Source organism: Bombina bombina, chromosome 7 (assembly GCF_027579735.1).
Source record: "Bombina bombina isolate aBomBom1 chromosome 7, aBomBom1.pri, whole genome shotgun sequence".
Classification (NCBI taxonomy): domain Eukaryota; kingdom Metazoa; phylum Chordata; class Amphibia; order Anura; family Bombinatoridae; genus Bombina; species Bombina bombina.
In genome coordinates, this window is record NC_069505.1 from 437,732,554 (window position 1) to 437,755,232 (window position 22,679).

Consider the following 22,679-nt stretch of genomic DNA (forward strand, 5'->3'; position numbering starts at 1 on the left):
TGTTATTATATGCTCTCTGCCGATTATGGCTATCCGGATCCCCAATAGAGGATATGGGATTAGTTTTGGTATTCAAGTAGGTTGCAGAATAGCCCTTCATGTTAACCCCACTTGCCCTCACTATCGTAACCCTCTAGTGTCACATAACTTTCACATGGAGGTATTGTAGTACTGGGAGAGATTTAGATTATCTTTACTGGAATATGTTTTTTAGGAGGTATGCATAATCCCATGTAACAAAACAGTAGATCTCTATGATATGCCACAATTTAGGAGATTTTACATAATGTTTTGGTATAGAATGTTCTGTTTAGCTTCATATTATTATATTTATGTAATGTTTAATCCTTTCATGGGGCCTAAATACTTCATATAGGCTAAGTACAGTAGTGGTGCCTTTTGAAATTTAATCTGCACATAAATATATAATATCTGGATTAAGGCAGGTGCTGCTTGTATTATCTTTACCACATGTCCCTGGAATTATATTCGGTTCTCTCTATATTGTTTATTTTTTGTACCTTAATATTTAATCTTTACATTGGTTACTTAGTATGACACTGGTCACCGCTTATATTAAAATATTGCTTGAGATACTAGGCAAACTCATATAGCTACCACTAATAGCCCCTGTTTTGTATCTACTCTTATTGCAACCCTTATAAGCAGTAGACCACCGTTTAGAATATAAGATATTATTCACTGTCATACGTATGCTCTATTGAGAGGACAGGGGAGATGTACCACCTTGCTACTAACATGGGCATCTCTCTCAGACTATCTCTTCTGTATCATATCCAAGTATGCTATTAGTCTCTAGCTAATATTATGTCAAAATTAGGTATCCATAAATGCATTCTTCTCTAGTATATTCATGCGATAACTCCGATGTAGGCTTAACGTCACATTCTACCATATCTATAGTAATATCTTATATTCTTGATCAAAAAAAAGGGAGGGGATACCAATGGCACTACTTGTTAATTAATGCCACCTATGATCTATTTGTTTTTATAGAATAAACTATTGTAATATAGATCCTGGTGCTAGTGTAGTAGAACAATTACTATTGAAAGAGCAAGAAGAAACTTGCTCTGAGAAGAATACACTTATAGCACTCTAGCTGGCTTTGAAGTAAAAACAATTAATCATGACACTGTTTTGGAGCTTGTGGGATGAATAAAAATTTAACTTTTATTAGTTATATTATAAAATAGGAAAAATTATTAAAAATGTACTTATGTATCCTCACTTAGGATTAATGGATGATACTTAGTTAGGATATCCTCCTGTATTGTATATGTGTATGTAGGTCAATAGTATCACCTTCACTGAACAGTTGAGATTTCTGTCTCTTACTTGTAATTACCACAGGGTTAATTATTTAAAGAATTTTATCCACTTTTAACAGTTGCTTGCGATTATTATGTTCAAACCATACCTTGGCACCACGTTAACACAAATTTGACAACAACATATTTCAGTTTAGTTTATCATCAGGACTTAAACTTGCCCTTTGATTTTTGTATGTCAAAGTTTCAGTTTGAATAAAACTTTTACTATATATGTATTATGTGTGCTTGAAATTACCCATAAATTGCAAGGTTACAAGTGGACAGTTGAATTATATGTATATTTATATTATCCTCCTGGGTTAAATATTGAATACCAATATCAGTAAAGGATTGATGTGGTTTTTGTACACTAGGAAGATCAATTGCTATGTGTGAATTTCATTTATAGCATTCAAACGTTTTGTTCATTACTCAAAACACCTTATATTGAAGAGTAACTTGTAGCTCTTTATTATTAGAGAATAATGATCACATTGTGTTTAGGGTATGTTGAATATGACACCTTTTATTTAAAGCTGACAGCGTTTATAAACATAAGTCTCACCCTTTGTACATACAGTGTCTATAGTATGATCTTGTGCCACAGTAATTATGGTGTTATTTGGACACTATTGTGTATTGTTGGTACAGGTATACCTCACTTTACAGCGCTTCACTAATACAGCGCTTTGTGGAGCTGAAGTTCAACCTCCAAGGATTTTAAAACAGTGCTGTAATCTTCGTGAGATTGCAAGAAAAGTGACTGGCACCATTTTGTTATGCTTAGTTCACTCTGTTTACAGCATTACAGTGCAATCTGTGTCTCATTGCTATACTCTGGCAAATTGTACTGCAGTGATTGTCACTATTTTACAGGTACAGTATTTATTGAATACTGTGCTGTGCGAGTGTTAAACTAAACTTAGCGCTATTGTACACCTAATATAAGTTAGTTAAAACATGTTTTTAAGTTTTTAAACACACTGGCAAGTGAAAAGAAAGCTAAAACTGCCTTGTTCCACTTTAAGGCGGTTTTCACTTTACAGCGGGGCTCCGGTCCCTAACCCGCTGTATGAGTGGGGTATTATTTAGTATCCAATTGGGGTATTGCACTTCTACAATGTTGTTTGCCTAAAACAATGTAAAGTATCCAAAACATCCAAGGGATATTAGTATAGTGTCCAATATGTTGTAACTATTATGACCTTATTTACTTTATCATTTAAGCGTGTTAGAATATTGGTGTATTGATATATTAATTAATATTATCAAATGAAGTTGTAGTTGACATATATCAATAAACTCTTACCGAGATTTAAATATAATATGTTATGATCGTATTAATGTGTCTTCAGTATTATAGTAAGATAACTTGTAATGTTAAAGGACAATATTTTTCTTAACCAGTAAAGTTTATATTGACACAGTATCTCATATATTACAAACTTGTTTGTTGGGCACCAAAAACACACTATACTTTTTAAAGAGGCACATACGTTGTCATGTTTATATTATCCGTTGTGGTTTGAGTTGACAGGGTGTAAAAGCGAGTCTCGGTAGTGCTACAATATAATACCCCAATTGTTTATTTGTTACCAATAATTTTTGATTAGCTATCATATGTTGTAACAAACACAGCATGGATCTGTCTTTGCATCTATTTTACCCCAATTGTCATCGGTGATTCAGATTAGGTTTTGAATGCGGTGTGCTTGATTATTCAAGCGTATATTTTATCACACACATAGTGCAGTTTTGAGTATCAAAGTATCAGTTAGTTAACAAAAGTTGACTACAGTAATTGTGAGTATAGCATAAGGCTGGCTAAAACACAGGAGCTCCTAGGACTCCTCACCAAGACCCTAATCTACCCGACATGTTTCGCCGTGAACCGGCTTTTTCAAGGGATGATTCGCGCCGCTTGGATGTCGGCTTTAAATAGTGTAAAATCCACGCCTACTTCTCTGACGTCATCCTATTGGGAAGTGTGTATTGGATATATCCCACTGTTCAATCAAAAACTCCGTAAAATTACATCACAAATTGAGGAGTATGAACAGGTATCATCCAATACACACTTCCCAATAGGATGACGTCAGAGAAGTAGGCGTGGATTTTACACTATTTAAAGCCAACATCCAAGCTGCGTGAATCATTCCCTGTTGGGAAGGAGAATATATTCCATAAGTAATGGATGATCCGTGGACTGGATACACTTAACAAGAGAAATGCCGGTTCACGGCGAAACATGTCGGGTAGATTAGGGTCTTGGTGAGGAGTCCTAGGAGCTCCTGTGTTTTAGCCAGCCTTATGCTATACTCACAATTACTGTAGTCAACTTTTGTTAACTAACTGATACTTTGATACTCAAAACTGCACTATGTGTGTTAGATAAAATATACGCTTGAATAATCAAGCACACCGCATTCAAAACCTAATCTGAATCACTGATGACAATTGGGGTAAAATAGATGCAAAGACAGATCCATGCTGTGTTTGTTACAACATATGATAGCTAATCAAAAATTATTGGTAACAAATAAACAATTGGGGCATTATATTGTAGCACTACCGAGACTCGCTTTTACACCCTGTCAACTCAAACCACAACGGATAATATAAACATGACAACGTATGTGCCTCTTTAAAAAGTATAGTGCATTAACGTGTTAATGTGGTGCCAACGTATGGTTTGAACATAATAATCGCAAGCAACTGTTAAAAGTGGATAAAATTCTTTAAATAATTAACCCTGTGGTAATTACAAGTAAGAGACAGAAATCTCAACTGTTCAGTGAAGGTGATACTATTGACCTACATACACATATACAATACAGGAGGATATCCTAAGTATCATCCATTAATCCTAAGTGAGCATACATACGTGTATTTTTAATAATTTTTTCCTATTTTATAATATAACTAATAAAAGTTAAATTTTAATTCATCCCACAAGCTCCAAAACAGTGTCATGATTAATTGTTTTTACTTCAAAGCCAGCTAGAGTGCTATAAGTGTATTCTTCTCAGAGCAAGTTTCTTCTTGCTCTTTCAATAGTATTATACAGTTAACCTGTTACTGATGCTATATACTATAGTACCTTAGTGCCGCTGTTAATTTGTGCTTGTGGCTATTATTTCAAGAAAAGTCCTAAGTGTAGCACTTCAAATCCACTCCACTATTGTAAATTATATTACTTCTACATGGTGCCTTATATATTCCCTCCTCTGTACATGTCACCAACTCATTTCTCCACTTTCTCAGATATATCATTGTTTTGATATAATTGGCTCCGCCCCCCCTTCTTTTACTTCCATTTATTTTAAAGCGGCTCTCTGCCCGCTGACTATCCCCACTTCCCCTATATATATTCATCATAGGGGCCAGATGGGGCCCCCTAGAGACTACCATGCTTGCATCATTTTTATGACTATTTGACCCATACGTGGTCTGCTCAGTAGTCCCCCAATAAGCTCTTATTATCATAAAAAGGAGGATTCAGAAGTTCATGTCACTTCTTATTTCAATTTCTAATGTCAATATATCCTATACTTGTATTTGGTATGTTTTTTGAGTTTACAATTGTATTTCCTGTGACTATTACCTACTGCTGTATTGTTTGAAAATCCTCAATAAAAAACTAATAAAATAAAATAAAAAATACAGATAAATCCAGAAAACTGCAATAGGAAATAAACATGCAGAGCACAATAAATGAGAGGTATATACTATAGAATTGTTTACACTAATAGCATAAGACATGTAATGTCTTGCATCCAAAGACAGGAGTTCTGCCTATGTAGAAATTATTATTTGTTTAACAGAATAGTGTACAGACACTGCATGATGTACATTACAGCAAATAATATACCAAAGGCTATAAAGTGTACAACAGTATATAAAATGCAGACTGACATAAAAAAACACACCTATCTGTTTACATCCCCTGTACAATGCTTAATTGACTTATAAATAACAGCTCAGATAGTTATAATAAATGGTAATGGCACCATATGTTATTGTGTTTACTACAATATATAATTGCACATATTATAATAAATTGGGTTCACTGCAGATCACATAAGAATGTGCTATGGTGTACAGCTGCCTAAGGTCTTTATAACAAAAACCCTTCAAAGATGATGTTATCAATTCTGAACCTTAGGTTATCAGCACAAAAAAATATTTTGCACATTTACCTCAGACAACTGAGTTAAAACCCCAGATTTATGCTAACACTTACTTAGTTTGGGGACAGCCTTAAACAGTCACTATTATGTATATATATTTTTATCTTAAGGAGTAAAAACAGTAGTTTTCCCAATGATTATAAAGTACAGGGAGATTTCCCTCTGAACATTAGACTGTTGCGGCTGATATGTAGCAACATTTGAGGTATAGAGTTCTTACAGATTTTGAGTGACCTGACATACTGGAACACCTTTGCAAAATAAACATATATTTGTGTATAGAGGGATATCTGTAACTGGCTCCTATATGGAAATATCAGTGGGGACAGAATATTTTCTTCCATGTTTGTACTTATATAACAGTATATAATGACACCCTATATAATAGACAGTACAGACAAAACCTGGTAGAGAGCCCTCTACACTATAAAATACTCCCTCAGACACTTATACAATCTCCCAATGTAATCAGCTTTATAGCCCTTAGAAATAAGAAGATGCCCATATGTACCCCCTGGCAGCTTCTGTATGGGTACTTACCCCCTTCCTGGGATTGGCAGGCACTGAAAATCAGGTTATAATCTGTTTAGGAATAGGCCCCAACTGTTTGTAGTTCAAATATAGTCAGAGGCTCTGGATAGATAGTGAGAGAGAGAGAGAAAGGCCTGGAAACACTGAGGTGACGTAGCTACAGCCAGGAGTAAAGCTGGTGTCTTTGTATAATGAAAATAACACTTTTGGCTATTTGTAAATAAAATATAGTGCACCAAGCATAATAATCCTTTAAACCCTGTCAAAATGTGTTCCCCAGCATAACCGGAGCCTGCACTGCTGAACTGCATCATACACAAAGCGATTGCCGGGCCATACAATCATTTATTTAAAGTGCTCAAATAATAATCCCTAAAGATGCCAGAGGGCTAAAAAGGATCAGAGGTTTCCCTAATAATTTTCCCAATGCTAGTAGAATTGTAAGGGACATGATAAGTAGAGAAAAAATTGTGTCATGAGGGGAGCAGGTTGAGTCCCATGGCTATGCTGTACCTGTGTCAGAATACTTACAAATAGCCTCTGGGCTGTGCATGTGCTGTTTAAAGGCACTTACCTTATGCAACACCCCTCCACTGACTTACCAGGAATATCAAATCCTTGTAAATGCAGCTGTAGTTGTATCCAGTAGAGAGTCCATCCAGTGCAGGTATCCAGTACCGTAGAGAATTTCAGTAGGAAATACCGAGTCCCTTAGGGGGAGGCTAGGGACAAGTCCCTGTGACACTAGTTATGGCTGAAGTCCCATTAGGGAAATGCTTTGCACATAACAGTGTATTCCTATGTATACTGTGAAGAGTCTTTTCTGTCTTCTTTGTTAATTATACTCCCCAGAAACTCTGGGTCTCACATAGGTCTAAGCTGCCAACTTGTAATCCATAAGCAAGTAGCTGAAACAACCTCTATTCTCAACCTTTTCCTATGAGGCCAAGAACAAAACAAAGAGAGAGATGGGATGTGTCTTGTATGGGTTCTTGACCTCCTCCTAGTGGCAGGAAACATATCCCATATATTATGGAGGACTGTGGACAATCATCATTTTACGAAAGAGATTAAGATTCACATGTAAAAGAGACAATTTAAGGTTTATTAGATGATCCTGACTGGTTTTATACATGTGAGGTGTTACTGCTGTCAGTAATAAGCACATACCTACAGGTAAACACTGCACAAACGGCACTTTATTAATGTAAGCATAAATAGTGTTTGTTATAAACAAGAAGGAAATGTCTCAAGTACCTTTAAAAAAATAAGTAACCCACAATGCTTCTTTGTGATTAAGACAGAACATACAATTTTATACAACCTTTCAGTTTACTTCTATTATTACATTAGCTTTGTTCTCTTGGTGTCCTTTGTTGAAGGAGCTGTAATTAACTACTGGGAGCTAGCTGAGCACATCTGGTGAGACAGTGGCTGGGGATATATATTTGCAGCAACCAAGCAGCAGCTAGCTCCCAGTAATGCATTGCTGCTAGTGAGCCTAACATAGGTATGCTTTTCAACAAAGGGTAACAAAAGAACAAAGCAAATTAGATAAGAAGTAAATTGGAAAGTTTTTAAATTAGCTTCTCTGTCTGAATCATTTAAGTTTAAAGGGGCACTGAACCCAAAAATTTTCGATTGTGATTCAGATAGAGCAACAATTTTAAGCAACTTTCTAATTTACTCCTATTATCAAATTTTCTTCATTCTCTTGGTATGTTTATTTGAAAAGCAAGAATGTAAGTTTAGATGCCGACCCATTTTTGGCAAACAACCTGGGTTGTCCTTGCTGATTGGACAGCACCTTAAAACAAGTGCTGTCCATGGTTCTGAAACAACAATTTACTGGCTCCTTAGCTTAGATGCCTTCTTTTCAAATAAAGATAGCAAGAGAACGAAGAAAATTTGATAATAGAAGTAAATTAGAAAGTTGCTTAAAATTACATGCTCTATCTGAATCATGAAAGAAAAAATTTGGGTTCAGTGTCACTTTAATTTTCACTTTACTGTTTCTTTTGCTCTGAAAATATCCCCAAATCATGTGTCCTCATAGTACATTAAGTAGAAAAGCTGCCAGGGAGAAAACGAGCTGACAGAGGGCAAGAGAGACTAGCTGGGGGCAAGAAGAACTGGCAGAGAGCAAATAGAGCTGGCAGGGGGCAAAAGGAGCTGGCAGAGGTCAAGAGGGGCTAGCTGGGGGCAAGAGGAACTGGCAGGGGACAAGAAAAACTGTCAGAGAGCGAGTAGAGATGGCAGGGGGCAAAAGGAGCTGGCAGAGAGCGAGAGGGGCTAGCAGGGGGCAAGAAGAGCTGGCAGAGGGCGAGAGGTGCTAGCCGGGGGCAAGAGGAGCTGGCAGGGGGCAAGAAGAGCTGGCAGAGGGCACTGCTTAGGAAGCCAACTGATCAGATTACCCAGGTGCACCCCCTGCCCCGTGAGGCAATACAGATTGTTACCTGGATCTCCCCTATAGTGAGAACCAATAAGTCACTGATGTTATCTTCGTCCAGGTTAGGCAGAATCACAGCTGGTGCGGCCAGGGTCCCACTGGAGACGTGGTTTGGACTCATAGTCCAGAGAGTCTTCCCTAGGATGAGACATGGCAGAGAAGCTGAATTTCTGCTTTTACATAAATGAGAGAACAAATACAGCTGACAACAATTCTCAGTGGTGATTGGATACAACTCCTGACAGACTACATACATATATTACATGACGTGCTATTATATTCTAGGTCACACTGCAGCTACCTGAGGAGGCGCTGATGAGCTGGAAAAGTTTGGAAGTCCCAGTAAGGAGACACGTCTCATCCTGCTGGGCACCCAAGACTACTCGGCCGCACTGTATGCTCCTCACATCCTCTGGCACAAGAACACTCCACAGCATTGTGCTGTTAACACCAGAGAGGGCTGCAACTGTCATCTGGTGCTTTGGGACATCTACATATGTGAGAGAGGAGAACGTATAGCGGGTTACAGGAGAGAGAGGAGAACGTATAGCGGGTTACAGGAGAGAGAGGAGAACGTATAGTGGGTTACAGGAGAGATAGGAGAACGTATAGCGGGTTACAGGAGAGAGAGGAGAACGTATAGCGGGTTACAGGAGAGAGAAGAGAACGTATAGCGGGTTACAGGAGAGAGAGGAGAACGTATAGTGGGTTACAGGAGAGAGAGGAGAACGTATAGCGGGTTACAGGAGAGAGAGGAGAACGTATAGCGGGTTACAGGAGAGAGAGGAGAATGTACAGCGGGTTACAAGAGAGAGAGGAGAACGTATAGCGGGTTACAGGAGAGAGAGGAGAATGTACAGCGGGTTACAGGAGAGAGAGGAGAATGTATAGCGGGTTACAGGAGAGAGAGGAGAACGTATAGCGGGTTACAGGAGAAAGAGGAGAACGTATAGCGGGTTACAGGAGAGAAAGGAGAATGTACAGCGGGTTACAAGAGAGAGAGGAGAACGTATAGCGGGTTACAGGAGAGAGAGGAGAATGTACAGCGGGTTACAGGAGAGAGAGGAGAACGTATAGCGGGTTACAGGAGAGAGAGGAGAACGTATAGCGGGTTACAGGAGAGAGAGGAGAACGTATAGCGGGTTACAGGAGAGAGAGGAGAATGTACAGCGGGTTACAGGAGAGAGAGGAGAATGTACAGCGGGTTACAGGAGAGAAAGGAGAATGTACAGCGGGTTACAGGAGAGAGAGGAGAACGTATAGCGGGTTACAGGAGAGAGAGGAGAATGTACAGCGGGTTACAGGAGAGAAAGGAGAATGTACAGCGGGTTACAGGAGAGAGAGGAGAACGTATAGCGGGTTACAGGAGAGAGAGGAGAACGTATAGCGGGTTACAGGAGAGAAAGGAGAACGCATAGCGGGTTACAGGAGAGAGAGGAGAATGTACAGCGGGTTACAGGAGAGAAAGGAGAATGTACAGCGGGTTACAGGAGAGAGAGGAGAACGTATAGCGGGTTACAGGAGAGAGAGGAGAACGTATAGCGGGTTACAGGAGAGAGAGGAGAACGTATAGCGGGTTACAGGAGAGAGAGGAGAATGTACAGCGGGTTACAGGAGAGAAAGGAGAATGTACAGCGGGTTACAAGAGAGAGAGGAGAACGTATAGCCGGTTACAGGAGAGAGAGGAGAACGTATAGCGGGTTACAGGAGAGAGAGGAGAACGTATAGCGGGTTACAGGAGAGAGAGGAGAACGTATAGTGGGTTACAGGAGAGATAGGAGAACGTATAGCCGGTTACAGGAGAGATAGGAGAACGTATAGCGGGTTACAGGAGAGAGAGGAGAACGTATAGTGGGTTACAGGAGAGAGAGGAGAACGTATAGCCGGTTACAGGAGAGAGAGGAGAACGTATAGCGGGTTACAGGAGAGAGAGGAGAACGTATAGCGGGTTACAGGAGAGAGAGGAGAACGTATAGTGGGTTACAGGAGAGATAGGAGAACGTATAGCCAGTTACAGGAGAGATAGGAGAACGTATAGCGGGTTACAGGAGAGAGATGAGAATGTATAGCGGGTTACAGGAGAGATAGGAGAATGTATAGCGGGTTACAGAAGAGAGAGGAGAATGTATAGCTAGTTACAGGAGAGAGAGATGAGAATGTATAGCTAGTTACAGAAGAGAGAGATGAGAATGTATAGCGGGTTACAGGAGAGAGAGAGGAGAATGTATAGCCGGTTACAGGAGAAAGAGATGAGAATGTATAGCCGGTTACAGGAGAGAAAGGAGAACGTATAGCGGGTTACAGTAGAGAGAGGAGAACTAATAGCGGGTTACAGGAGAGAGAGGAGAACATATAGCGGGTTACAGGAAAGAGAGGAGAATGTATAGCGGGTTACAGGAGAGAGAGGAGAATGTATAGCGGGTTACAGGACAGAGAGGAGAATGGATAGCCGGTTACAGGAGAGAGAGATGAGAATGTATAGGGGGTTACAGGAGAGAGAGGAGAATGTATAGCCGGTTACAGGAGAGAGATGAGAACTAATAGCTGGTTACAGGAGAGAAGAGAAAATATAGCGGGTTACAGGAGAGGGAGGAGAATGTATAGCGGGTTACAGGACAGAGAGGAGAATGTATAGCCGGTTACAGGAGAGAGAGATGAGAATGTATAGCGGGTTACAGGAGAGAGAGGAGAATGTATAGCGGGTTACAGGAGAGAGAGGAGAATGTATAGCGGGTCACAGGAGAGAGAGGAGAATGTATAGCGGGTTACAGGAGAGAGAGGAGAATGTATAGCGGGTCACAGGAGAGAGAGGAGAATGTATAGCGGGTTAGAGGAGAGAGAGGATAACGTACAGCGGGTTACAGGAGAGAGAGGAAAACGTATAGCCAGTCACAGGAGAGAGAGGAGAATGTATAGCCAGTTACAGGAGAGGAGACTGTATAGCGGGTTACAGGAGAGAGAGGAGAATGTATAGCGGGTTACAGTAGAGGAGAATGTATAGCGGGTTACAGGAGAGAGAGGAGAACGTATAGCGGGTTAAAGGAGAGAGAGGAGACTGTATAGCCGGTTACAGGAGAGAGAGGAGAATCTATAGCGGGTTACATGAGAAAGGAGAATGTATAACGGGATGCAGAAAAGAGGAGAGGACGTATAATGGGTTATAGGATAGAGGAGAATGTATAACGGGTTGCAGGAGAGAGAGGAGAATGTATAGCGGGTTACATGAGAAAGGAGAATGTATAACAGGTTGCATTGCAGGAGAAAGAATAGGACGTATAACGGGTTACAGGAGAGAGAGGAGAATAAACAAGGGAAATACAGATTTGCAGTAGCTACGCAGAGTCACATTAGGGGAGTTGTCAGCCCCACATATGATAGACCACAGTGTCTTACCCTGGGATGCATTGACTTTATTAGATAAGAATGACAGCAAGATGTCAGGTACACCGTCCTTGTTCACATCAAAAAGTTCAAGAGTAGATGAGACGCCTGTGTGAGACAAACAGAATGAGAACCAAAAAACGGAAGAGAGCTTCAAGTGTGAAGTACAAATAGATGTAACCAGTGCAACTGCAGTAAATCTTAACACAGCCAATGACATTTGCCTAAACCTAAGTGCAACACCCACACAGCACTTCATCAGCACACAGCCACACCCACAAAGTGCCTCTTCAGCACACATCACACCCACACATTGCTTCTTCAGCACACAGCATCTCTTCAACACACAGCCATGCAGCCCTTTTTAAGCAAAAACCCACACTGCCCCTCTTCAGCACACAGCCCCTCCCATGCAGCACCTTATCAGCACACAGCTATACCCAACCACAGTATTGCCTCCACCAAAATCTATATAGCCATGGTAGGCGACAGTTTCATTTACATTACTGCCTGTTAATGTTTTCCTTGAGCAGGGGTAATGGGTTAGAGCTTTTGTGTTTTTTGTTACCACACTGAACATTTCCAGGGCCTTCATGTATACTCTGAGCAACACCTGGGGATACTGGTTTACAACTGTCAACCAAGTCACCCAGTGTGTCCCCAAAGCCCCAGTTACTCTTGGCTCACCTGTCTCTTGGCCAATTTTCACAGTCCAGAGGTTGTGCTGATCTCTGTGTGGACACGGGATGAGAAAAGCGCATACCAAAACCATGATCATGGAGATGATGACAGTAAGTAGGAAGATGGTGGTCCTCACATAGGACACCAGGGATGAAGTTGCTTTGATTTCTAATTCATGTTCTCCAGCAGTGATCAAGCAGTCCTGCTTACTTTCCACAGGACGCTGCATGACTCTTTTAGAGGCCCTCTGAGGATCCAAGTTCTGGTCATGAGTTGTCCCCCTGGAACCCTTACCATTCTGAACCCCTCCATTCTGCTGGATGTTTATCACCAGATCATCTTCACTTTCGTCACTGTCTGCCTGTGTGAGAGGGTCATATTCCCGAGGATCATGGGACTTCTTTCCTGAAGGGAAGAAAAAAAGTACAGTAACCAGATGAAATGCAACCAATAATGATGATCATTCTCTTGAATAAAATATTTCCAAAAAACAGAATTTATGTTTACCTGATAAATTTCTTTCTCCAACGGTGTGTCCGGTCCACGGCGTCATCCTTACTTGTGGGATATTCTCTTCCCCAACAGGAAATGGCAAAGAGCCCAGCAAAGCTGGTCACATGATCCCTCCTAGGCTCCGCCTACCCCAGTCATTCGACCGACGTTAAGGAGGAATATTTGCATAGGAGAAACCATATGGTACCGTGGTGACTGTAGTTAAAGAAAATAAAATATCAGACCTGATTAAAAAAAACAGGGCGGGCCGTGGACCGGACACACCGTTGGAGAAAGAAATTTATCAGGTAAACATAAATTCTGTTTTCTCCAACATAGGTGTGTCCGGTCCACGGCGTCATCCTTACTTGTGGGAACCAATACCAAAGCTTTAGGACACGGATGAAGGGAGGGAGCAAATCAGGTCACCTAAATGGAAGGCACCACGGCTTGCAAAACCTTTCTCCCAAAAATAGCCTCAGAAGAAGCAAAAGTATCAAACTTGTAAAATTTGGTAAAAGTGTGCAGTGAAGACCAAGTCGCTGCCCTACATATCTGATCAACAGAAGCCTCGTTCTTGAAGGCCCATGTGGAAGCCACAGCCCTAGTGGAATGAGCTGTGATTCTTTCGGGAGGCTGCCGTCCGGCAGTCTCGTAAGCCAATCTGATGATGCTTTTAATCCAAAAAGAGAGAGAGGTAGAAGTTGCTTTTTGACCTCTCCTTTTACCTGAATAAACAACAAACAAGGAAGATGTTTGTCTAAAATCCTTTGTAGCATCTAAATAGAATTTTAGAGCGCGAACAACATCCAAATTGTGCAACAAACGTTCCTTCTTTGAAACTGGTTTTGGACACAGAGAAGGTACGATAATCTCCTGGTTAATGTTTTTGTTAGAAACAACTTTTGGAAGAAAACCAGGTTTAGTACGTAAAACCACCTTATCTGCATGGAACACCAGATAAGGAGGAGAACACTGCAGAGCAGATAATTCTGAGACTCTTCTAGCAGAAGAAATCGCAACTAAAAACAAAACTTTCCAAGATAATAACTTAATATCAACGGAATGTAAGGGTTCAAACGGAACCCCCTGAAGAACTGAAAGAACTAAATTGAGACTCCAAGGAGGAGTCAAAGGTTTGTAAACAGGCTTGATTCTAACCAGAGCCTGAACAAAGGCTTGAACATCTGGCACAGCTGCCAGCTTTTTGTGAAGTAATACCGACAAGGCAGAAATCTGTCCCTTCAGGGAACTTGCAGATAATCCTTTCTCCAATCCTTCTTGAAGGAAGGATAGAATCCTAGGAATCTTAACCTTGTCCCAAGGGAATCCTTTAGATTCACACCAACAGATATATTTTTTCCAAATTTTGTGGTAAATCTTTCTAGTCACAGGCTTTCTGGCCTGAACAAGAGTATCGATCACAGAATCTGAGAATCCTCGCTTCGATAAAATCAAGCGTTCAATCTCCAAGCAGTCAGCTGGAGTGAAACCAGATTCGGATGTTCGAACGGACCCTGAACAAGAAGGTCTCGTCTCAAAGGTAGCTTCCAAGGTGGAGCCGATGACATATTCACCAGATCTGCATACCAAGTCCTGCGTGGCCACGCAGGAGCTATCAAGATCACCGACGCCCTCTCCTGCTTGATCCTGGCTATCAGCCTGGGGATGAGAGGAAATGGCGGGAACACATAAGCTAGTTTGAAGGTCCAAGGTGCTACTAGTGCATCCACTAGAGCCGCCTTGGGATCCCTGGATCTGGCCCCGTAGCAAGGAACTTTGAAGTTCTGACGAGAGGCCATCAGATCCATGTCTGGAATGCCCCACAGGTGAGTGACTCGGGCAAAGATTTCCGGATGGAGTTCCCACTCCCCCGGATGCAATGTCTGACGACTCAGAAAATCCGCTTCCCAATTTTCCACTCCTGGGATGTGGATAGCAGACAGGTGGCAGGAGTGAGACTCCGCCCAAAGAATAATTTTGGTTACTTCTTCCATCGCTAGGGAACTCCTTGTTCCCCCCTGATGGTTGATGTACGCCACAGTCGTCATGTTGTCTGATTGAAACCGTATGAACCTGGTCCTCGCAAGCTGGGGCCAGGCCTGGAGCGCATTGAATATCGCTCTCAGTTCCAGAATATTTATCGGTAGAAGAGATTCTTCCCGAGACCAAAGACCCTGAGCTTTCAGGGATCCCCAGACCGCGCCCCAGCCTATCAGACTGGCGTCGGTCGTGACAATGACCCACTCTGGTCTGTGGAACATCATCCCTTGAGACAGATTGTCCAGGGACAGCCACCAACGGAGTGAGTCTCTGGTCCTCTGATTTACTTGTATCTTCGGAGACAAGTCTGTATAGTCCCAATTCCACTGACTGAGCATGCACAGTTGTAATGGTCTTAGATGAATGCGCGCAAAAGGAACTATGTCCATTGCCGCCACCATCAACCCGATCACTTCCATGCACTGAGCTATGGAAGGAAGAGGAACGGAATGAAGTATCCGACAAGAGTCCAGAAGCTTTGTTTTTCTGGCCTCTGTTAGAAAGATCCTCATTTCTAAGGAGTCTATAATTGTTCCCAAGAAGGGAACCCTTGTTGACGGGGATAGAGAACTCTTTTCCACGTTCACTTTCCAGCCGTGAGATCTGAGAAAGGCCAGGACAATGTCCGTGTGAGCCTTTGCTTGAGGAAGGGACGACGCTTGAATCAGAATGTCGTCCAGGTAAGGTACTACTGCAATGCCCCTTGGTCTTAGCACCGCTAGAAGGGACCCTAGTACCTTTGTGAAAATCCTTGGAGCAGTGGCTAATCCGAAAGGAAGCGCCACGAACTGGTAATGTTTGTCCAGGAATGCAAACCTTAGGAACCGATGATGTTCCTTGTGGATAGGAATATGTAGATACGCATCCTTTAAATCCACCGTGGTCATAAATTGACCTTCCTGGATGGAAGGAAGGATAGTTCGAATGGTTTCCATCTTGAACGATGGGACCTTGAGAAATTTGTTTAAGATCTTGAGATCTAGGATTGGTCTGAACGTTCCCTCTTTTTTGGGAACTATGAACAGATTGGAGTAGAACCCCATCCCTTGTTCTCTTAATGGAACAGGATGAATCACTCCCATTTTTAACAGGTCTTCTACACAATGTAAGAACGCCTGTCTTTTTATGTGGTCTGAAGACAACTGCGACTTGTGGAACCTCCCCCTTGGGGGAAGTCCCTTGAATTCCAGAAGATAACCCTGGGAGACTATTTCTAGCGCCCAAGGATCCAGAACATCTCTTGCCCAAGCCTGAGCGAAGAGAGAGAGTCTGCCCCCCACCAGATCCGGTCCCGGATCGGGGGCCAATATTTCATGCTGTCTTGGTAGCAGTGGCAGGTTTCTTGGCCTGCTTTCCCTTGTTCCAGCCTTGCATTGGTCTCCAAGCTGGCTTGGCCTGAGAAGTATTACCCTCTTGCTTAGAGGACGTAGCACCTTGGGCTGGTCCGTTTTTACGAAAGGGACGAAAATTAGGTCTATTTTTTGCCTTGAAGGGCCGATCCTGAGGAAGGGCGTGGCCCTTACCCCCAGTGATATCAGATATAATCTCTTTCAAGTCAGGACCAAACAGCGTTTTCCCCTTGAAAGGAATGTTTAGTAGCTTGTTCTTGGAAGACGCATCAGCCGACCAAGATTTCAACCAAAGCGCTCTGCGCGCCACAATAGCAAACCCAGAGTTCTTAATCGCTAACTTATCCAATTGCAAAGAGGCGTCTAGAGTGAAAGAATTAGCCAATTTGAGAGCATTGATTCTGTCCATAATCTCCTCATAAGGAGGAGAGTCACTATCGAGCACCTTAAGCAGTTCATCAAACCAGAAATATGCGGCTGTAGTGACAGGGACAATGCATGAAATGGGTTGTAGAAGGTAACCCTGCTGAACAAACATCTTTTTAAGCAAACCTTCTAATTTTTTATCCATAGGATCTTTGAAAGCACAACTATCCTCTATGGGAATAGTGGTGCGTTTGTTTAAAGTAGAAACCGCTCCCTCGACCTTGGGGACTGACTGCCATAAGTCCTTTCTGGGGTCGACCATAGGAAACAATTTTTTAAATATGGGGGGAGGGACGAAAGGAATACCGGGCCTTTCCCATTCTTTATTAACAATGTCCGCCACCCGCTTGGGTATAGGAAAAGCTTCTGGGAGCCCCGGCACCTCTAGGAACTTGTCCATTTTACATAGTTTCTCTGGGATGACTAAATTTTCACAATCATCCAGAGTGGATAATACCTCCTTAAGCAAAATGCGGAGATGTTCCAATTTAAATTTAAATGTAATCACATCAGATTCAGCCTGCTGAGAAATGTTCCCTAAATCAGTAATTTCTCCCTCAGACAAAACCTCCCTGGCCCCCTCAAATTGGGTTAGGGGCCCTTCAGAGATATTAATATCAGCGTCGTCATGCTCTTCAGTAACTAAAACAGAGCATCCACGCTTACGCTGACAAGGGTTCATTTTGGCTAAAATGTTTTTGACAGAATTATCCATTACAGCCGTTAATTGTTGCATAGTAAGGAGTATTGGCGCGCTAGATGTACTAGGGGCCTCCTGAGTGGGCAAGACTCGTGTAGACGAAGGAGGGAATGATGCAGTACCATGCTTACTCCCCTCACTTGAGGAATCATCTTGGGCATCATTGTCATTATCACATAAATCACATTTATTTAAATGAATAGGAATTCTGGCTTCCCCACATTCAGAACACAGTCTATCTGGTAGTTCAGACATGTTAAACAGGCATAAACTTGATCAGAAAGTACAAAAAACGTTTTAAAATAAAACCGTTACTGTCACTTTAAATTTTAAACTGAACACACTTTATTACTGCAATTGCGAAAAAACATGAAGGAATTGTTCAAAATTCACCAAATTTTCACCACAGCGTCTTAAAGCCTTGAAAATATTGCACACCAATTTTGGAAGCTTTAACCCTTAAAATAACGGAACCGGAGCCGTTTTAAGCTTTAAACCCCTTTACAGTCCCTGGTATCTGCTTTGCTGAGACCCAACCAAACCCAAAGGGGAATACGATACCAAATGACGCCTTCAGAAGTCTTTTATGAGTATCAGAGCTCCTCTCACATGCGACTGCATGCCATGCCTCTCAAAAACAAGTGCGCAACACCGGCGCGAAAATGAGACTCTGCCTATGCTTTGGGAAAGCCCCTAAAGAATAAGGTGTCTAAAACAGTGCCTGCCGATATTATTAAATCAAAATACCCAGAATAAATGATTCCTCAAGGCTAAATAAGTGTTAATATCAATCGATTTAGCCCAAAAAAAGTCTACAGTTTAAATAAGCCCTTGTGAAGCCCTTATTTACAATCGTAATAAACATGGCTTACCGGATCCCATAGGGAAAATGACAGCTTCCAGCATTACATCGTCTTGTTAGAATGTGTCATACCTCAAGCAGCAAGAGACTGCAAACTGTTCCCCCAACTGAAGTTAATTGCTCTCAACAGTCCTGTGTGGAACAGCCATGGATTTTAGTTACGGTTGCTAAAATCATTTTCCTCATACAAACAGAATTCTTCATCTCTTTTCTGTTTCTGAGTAAATAGTACGTACCAGCACTATTTGAAAATAACAAACTCTTGATTGAATAATGAAAAACTACAGTTAAACACTAAAAAACTCTAAGCCATCTCCGTGGAGATGTTGCCTGTACAACGGCAAAGAGAATGACTAGGGTAGGCGGAGCCTAGGAGGGATCATGTGACCAGCTTTGCTGGGCTCTTTGCCATTTCCTGTTGGGGAAGAGAATATCCCACAAGTAAGGATGACGCCGTGGACCGGACACACCTATGTTGGAGAAAGGTGAAATAGAGTCAAGTAAGTTCAGACCCTGCAACACCAACAGACAAGGACAAAACAGAAGATACTGAAGAGGGAAGTAATTTAAACATCATACCCATTAATAAGACATATCACTTGCCCTACAATGCCTGGCACATTCAATACCCATTAATAAGACATATACATTGCCTGGCACATACAATACCCATTAATAAGACAGATATCCCTGTCCCTTCCAATTGTGGGAGGGACCTATGAAGACGCATGAAGTTGGCGTCCCGGGTGTTACAGCTACACCTAGGCTTCCCACTGCTCTCCACAGCCGATGGTGTGTACTGTCTTTTTCCACACACACCTGGTCTATTCGGTGACCGAATCGGAGGATTTGTCCCCCATCTGAGGCACACATAGGAGAGCAGGAAGTCTCGTTAGCCACGAAGGCTCACTCTCTAGAGCCACACTAGCTCTGGGAAAGCTACACGCTACAAGCTGAGCAGTATATGGTGGTGGAAGGAAGGAGAAAAAGGCACAACAGTTACCGTAAAGGAAAGAGGTACAGACCAACCGATAGAGCACTTCCAAAACCCCAGTCGCAAGTTGGTGGAGGAGACGGGTAACACGGTTTCTCCTGCCGCTAAAATTGAGATAGGAGCTGAAAACGTAAGCAAGAACAAGCAAGCCGGGCTGTACCAGCCGGAAAGTTGATTCCTTTTCCCCCTTACCCTGATCCATCCTTTGTCAGGTGGTCTTCAACATGGAAATAGCCTCCCAGAACCCCTAACAGAAGGCACAAAAGATATGAAGAGACACACAGAGCCATTACCAAGAAGCTGATGGGTAGGAGGTAACTAGCTAAGAAAATCCTGGAGATTAGGTTAATCTCACACGCAGCGAAGGAGAACACATGGTAGAAAATTAAAGGGCTAGAAGTCCTGTAATTGATCTCTACAACAGGGTAAAGATAAGTACTGAGATCAACATATATATATCGTTGTTATTTCTTATCTCAGGCCATATACTTTGAGTACCAGCAGTGGCTGAACACAGGGATGTGCTCCCTATTTGTTAATGTCATAAGTAAGCCTGTAACACATGCAAAGGAGATAAAACGGAACTAGGCATATTAGTGAAAGCGGGGATATTAGAATTGACTCAATTAGTCTCCGTTCCAAGAAGTTTGCAAGCTGTTTTTGTTTTTTGGGGGTTTTTTTTGGAGCCTTGGCTGGAAAGCACGGAACTGAGCATACTCTATATAATATTAGGACAGTCCTTTTTTCTAAAGAACTGATACAGAAACAATCACACATATAAAAGCATTTTTTTTATTTTTAGCTGGGACAGCAGAAATACAGCTTTTAATAGGCTGCTATCTATATAGAACCGTGTTTGCTCCAATCCACAGGTCTGCTAATATAATTGGAGAATTGTACTATCAGAAAAACAAAACTCATTAATCTGATATTTGCACCACAGTGAGATGTATGCATGCTTTTGTCTCTTTTTTGAGGGTATATCCGCAAGCCTATATTATTCGGTACATTTATGGGTCTGAAAGATGATATATGGAAGCTGACCAAAGTGATCTGTTGTAAAGAATTCTTTTCTCAAAGGCTTAAAAGCTGCTAGGCAGAAATATACCTGAGCAAAGGTAACTCCTGTAATAAGGAGACAATTCTTATAGCCTAGGAATTAACCTAGAAACATTTATGTAAAAGAGTTCTATTTATGGGTGCAGTATCCTAGAGTTGATAACTGAAAAGCTTTTCCATAGGCCACAAAACAATATCAGCAATATATAAATTACTGTGTATGTCCTTTTTTTGCTGATGTATAATTATGCATGTTTGAACAGCTAGATTTGTTTCTGTAAGGGGGTCACACATTTTTGCTAGTTTGGAATCTGAGTGCAAGATACATATATATGAATACTATTGCTGTATAAAAACCTGTACCATTAAGGAAATGTATATACTACTCTCTAAGTAGAAGAGAAATAAGGAGAAAAGCTACATAGAGAGAGAGAGAGCATACCCTGTCTATACCAGGTTAAGTGCTGTATTATTATATCTAGCTAGTTAATATCAAACAGACACACAATACATCTACCATATCTATGCAGTTGGGACCTTGGCACTACGACCATGCTGAAAAAGTAAATGAAATAGATAGGAGATTGGATCAAACACTGACACGACTGTACATACCTATTATTTCTAGGTAATAGAGTGCTATGCATTATAACTGTTGTTTAAATACATCATTAAGGGCCTAAATCTACACGACCTTTATACACAGAGTGACACATTCTTCATTTTTTCCGTTTTGCATACACTAAGGACACTTAGATCCTCTTACCTGCACACACTTAGGTTCAGAAGTGGACCATATAGGTCACAATATCTCTTAGTATATAATACACCTTCAGTAATCACTTAAATTAAAGGGACACTGTACCCAAAAATTTTCTTTCGTGATTCAGATTGAGCATGAAATTTTAAGCAACGTTCTAATTTACTCCTATTATCAAATTGTATTCTTTCTCTTGGTATCTTTATTTGAAATGCAAGAATGTAAGTTTAGATGCCGGCCCATTTTTGGTGAACAACCTGGGTTGTCCATGCTGATTGGTGGATAAATTCATCCACCAATAAAAAAGTGCTGTCCAGAGTACTGAAACCAAAAAAAAAGCTTAGATGCCTTCTTTTTCAAATAATGATAGCAAGAGAACGAAGAAAAAATGATAATAGGAGTAAATTAGAAAGTTGCTTAAAATTGCATGCTCTTTCTGAATTACAAAATAATTTTTTTGGGTACAGTGTCTCTTTAATTCCACCATCCACTTCACTGAGTGTTTATTTTTTATTTTATGGACAAGTTTCTCGGGATTGGCAAAGGTGACTCTCTCACAATGCCGCCAAAAATTAAAGTTAGAAAACCAAGAAATAGTATAGGTAGCACAGAGATAAGTCCAGTAGAAAATATAGCTAGCTCTAACACTAACAATTTGATCAAACAAATTACAGACATTTTTATACCACAGTTTGAGGGAGTAAAGACAGAACTAACTCTGTTAACAAGAGAATTCAAGCAATTCTCGAAAAGATTAACAGAGATTGAAAATAGAGTATCAGATCTAGAGGATACCCAGTACTCACAACAGACCGCACTTAAGACACAAACCAAAACCTTGTACACTATTCAGGCTCGTATGGACCAATAAGAGGATAGATCTCGTAAAAACAATCTTAAGATAGTGGGTCTCCCAGAGATACCTGAATATCTGGATCTCACGAGTTTCGTTACATGTACACTACCACAGATCCTTGACATGCCAAAAGAAACATCTGCTATGGCAGTGGAAAGGATGCATAGACTAGGGATCCATAATAACAAGGGAAATACAATCAACCCTAAAAGACCAATATTAGTAAAGTTCCTAAATTTCCAAGATAAGCAAAAAATAATGGCATATTATAGGAAAAAGGGAGCACTAGAGATCAATAAAGAACGAGTATTACTGTTCCAGGATTTCTCGGCAGAGACCTTAAACAAAAGGAGAGAAATGGCCCCATGGTGTACACAATTGATAAAGCCACAATGATATACCCCGCTAAAGTTAAGATATATTTTGATAACAATATAACTGTATAAGACAAGGTAGAAGAAGTCAAACAGTTTATGGAAAACAATACAGTACAATAGGGAGATATATAAAGCCCAATATAGATGCTCAGAAGTAGCGCTCTGGAACTTTTCCGCTATGTCTGTTTGTATCAA

General features: G+C 41.1%; 1 protein-coding gene across 4 annotated transcripts in view; it reads right to left on the bottom strand.

The window, feature by feature from the left end:
* FAM234B (family with sequence similarity 234 member B) overlaps positions 1-22,679 on the bottom strand; it is a 252,840-nt gene that overhangs the window by 175,464 nt on the left and 54,697 nt on the right. For all 4 annotated transcript variants that reach the window (XM_053721349.1, XM_053721347.1, XM_053721346.1 and 1 more), the window contains exons 2-5: positions 12,573-12,971; positions 11,898-11,993; positions 8,806-8,994; positions 8,512-8,642 (exon numbers count right to left, since the gene is read on the bottom strand). In XM_053721349.1, coding sequence (XP_053577324.1) covers positions 8,512-8,642; positions 8,806-8,994; positions 11,898-11,993; positions 12,573-12,971 — 815 coding nt within the window. The remainder of the gene's footprint in view (positions 1-8,511; positions 8,643-8,805; positions 8,995-11,897; positions 11,994-12,572; positions 12,972-22,679) is intronic.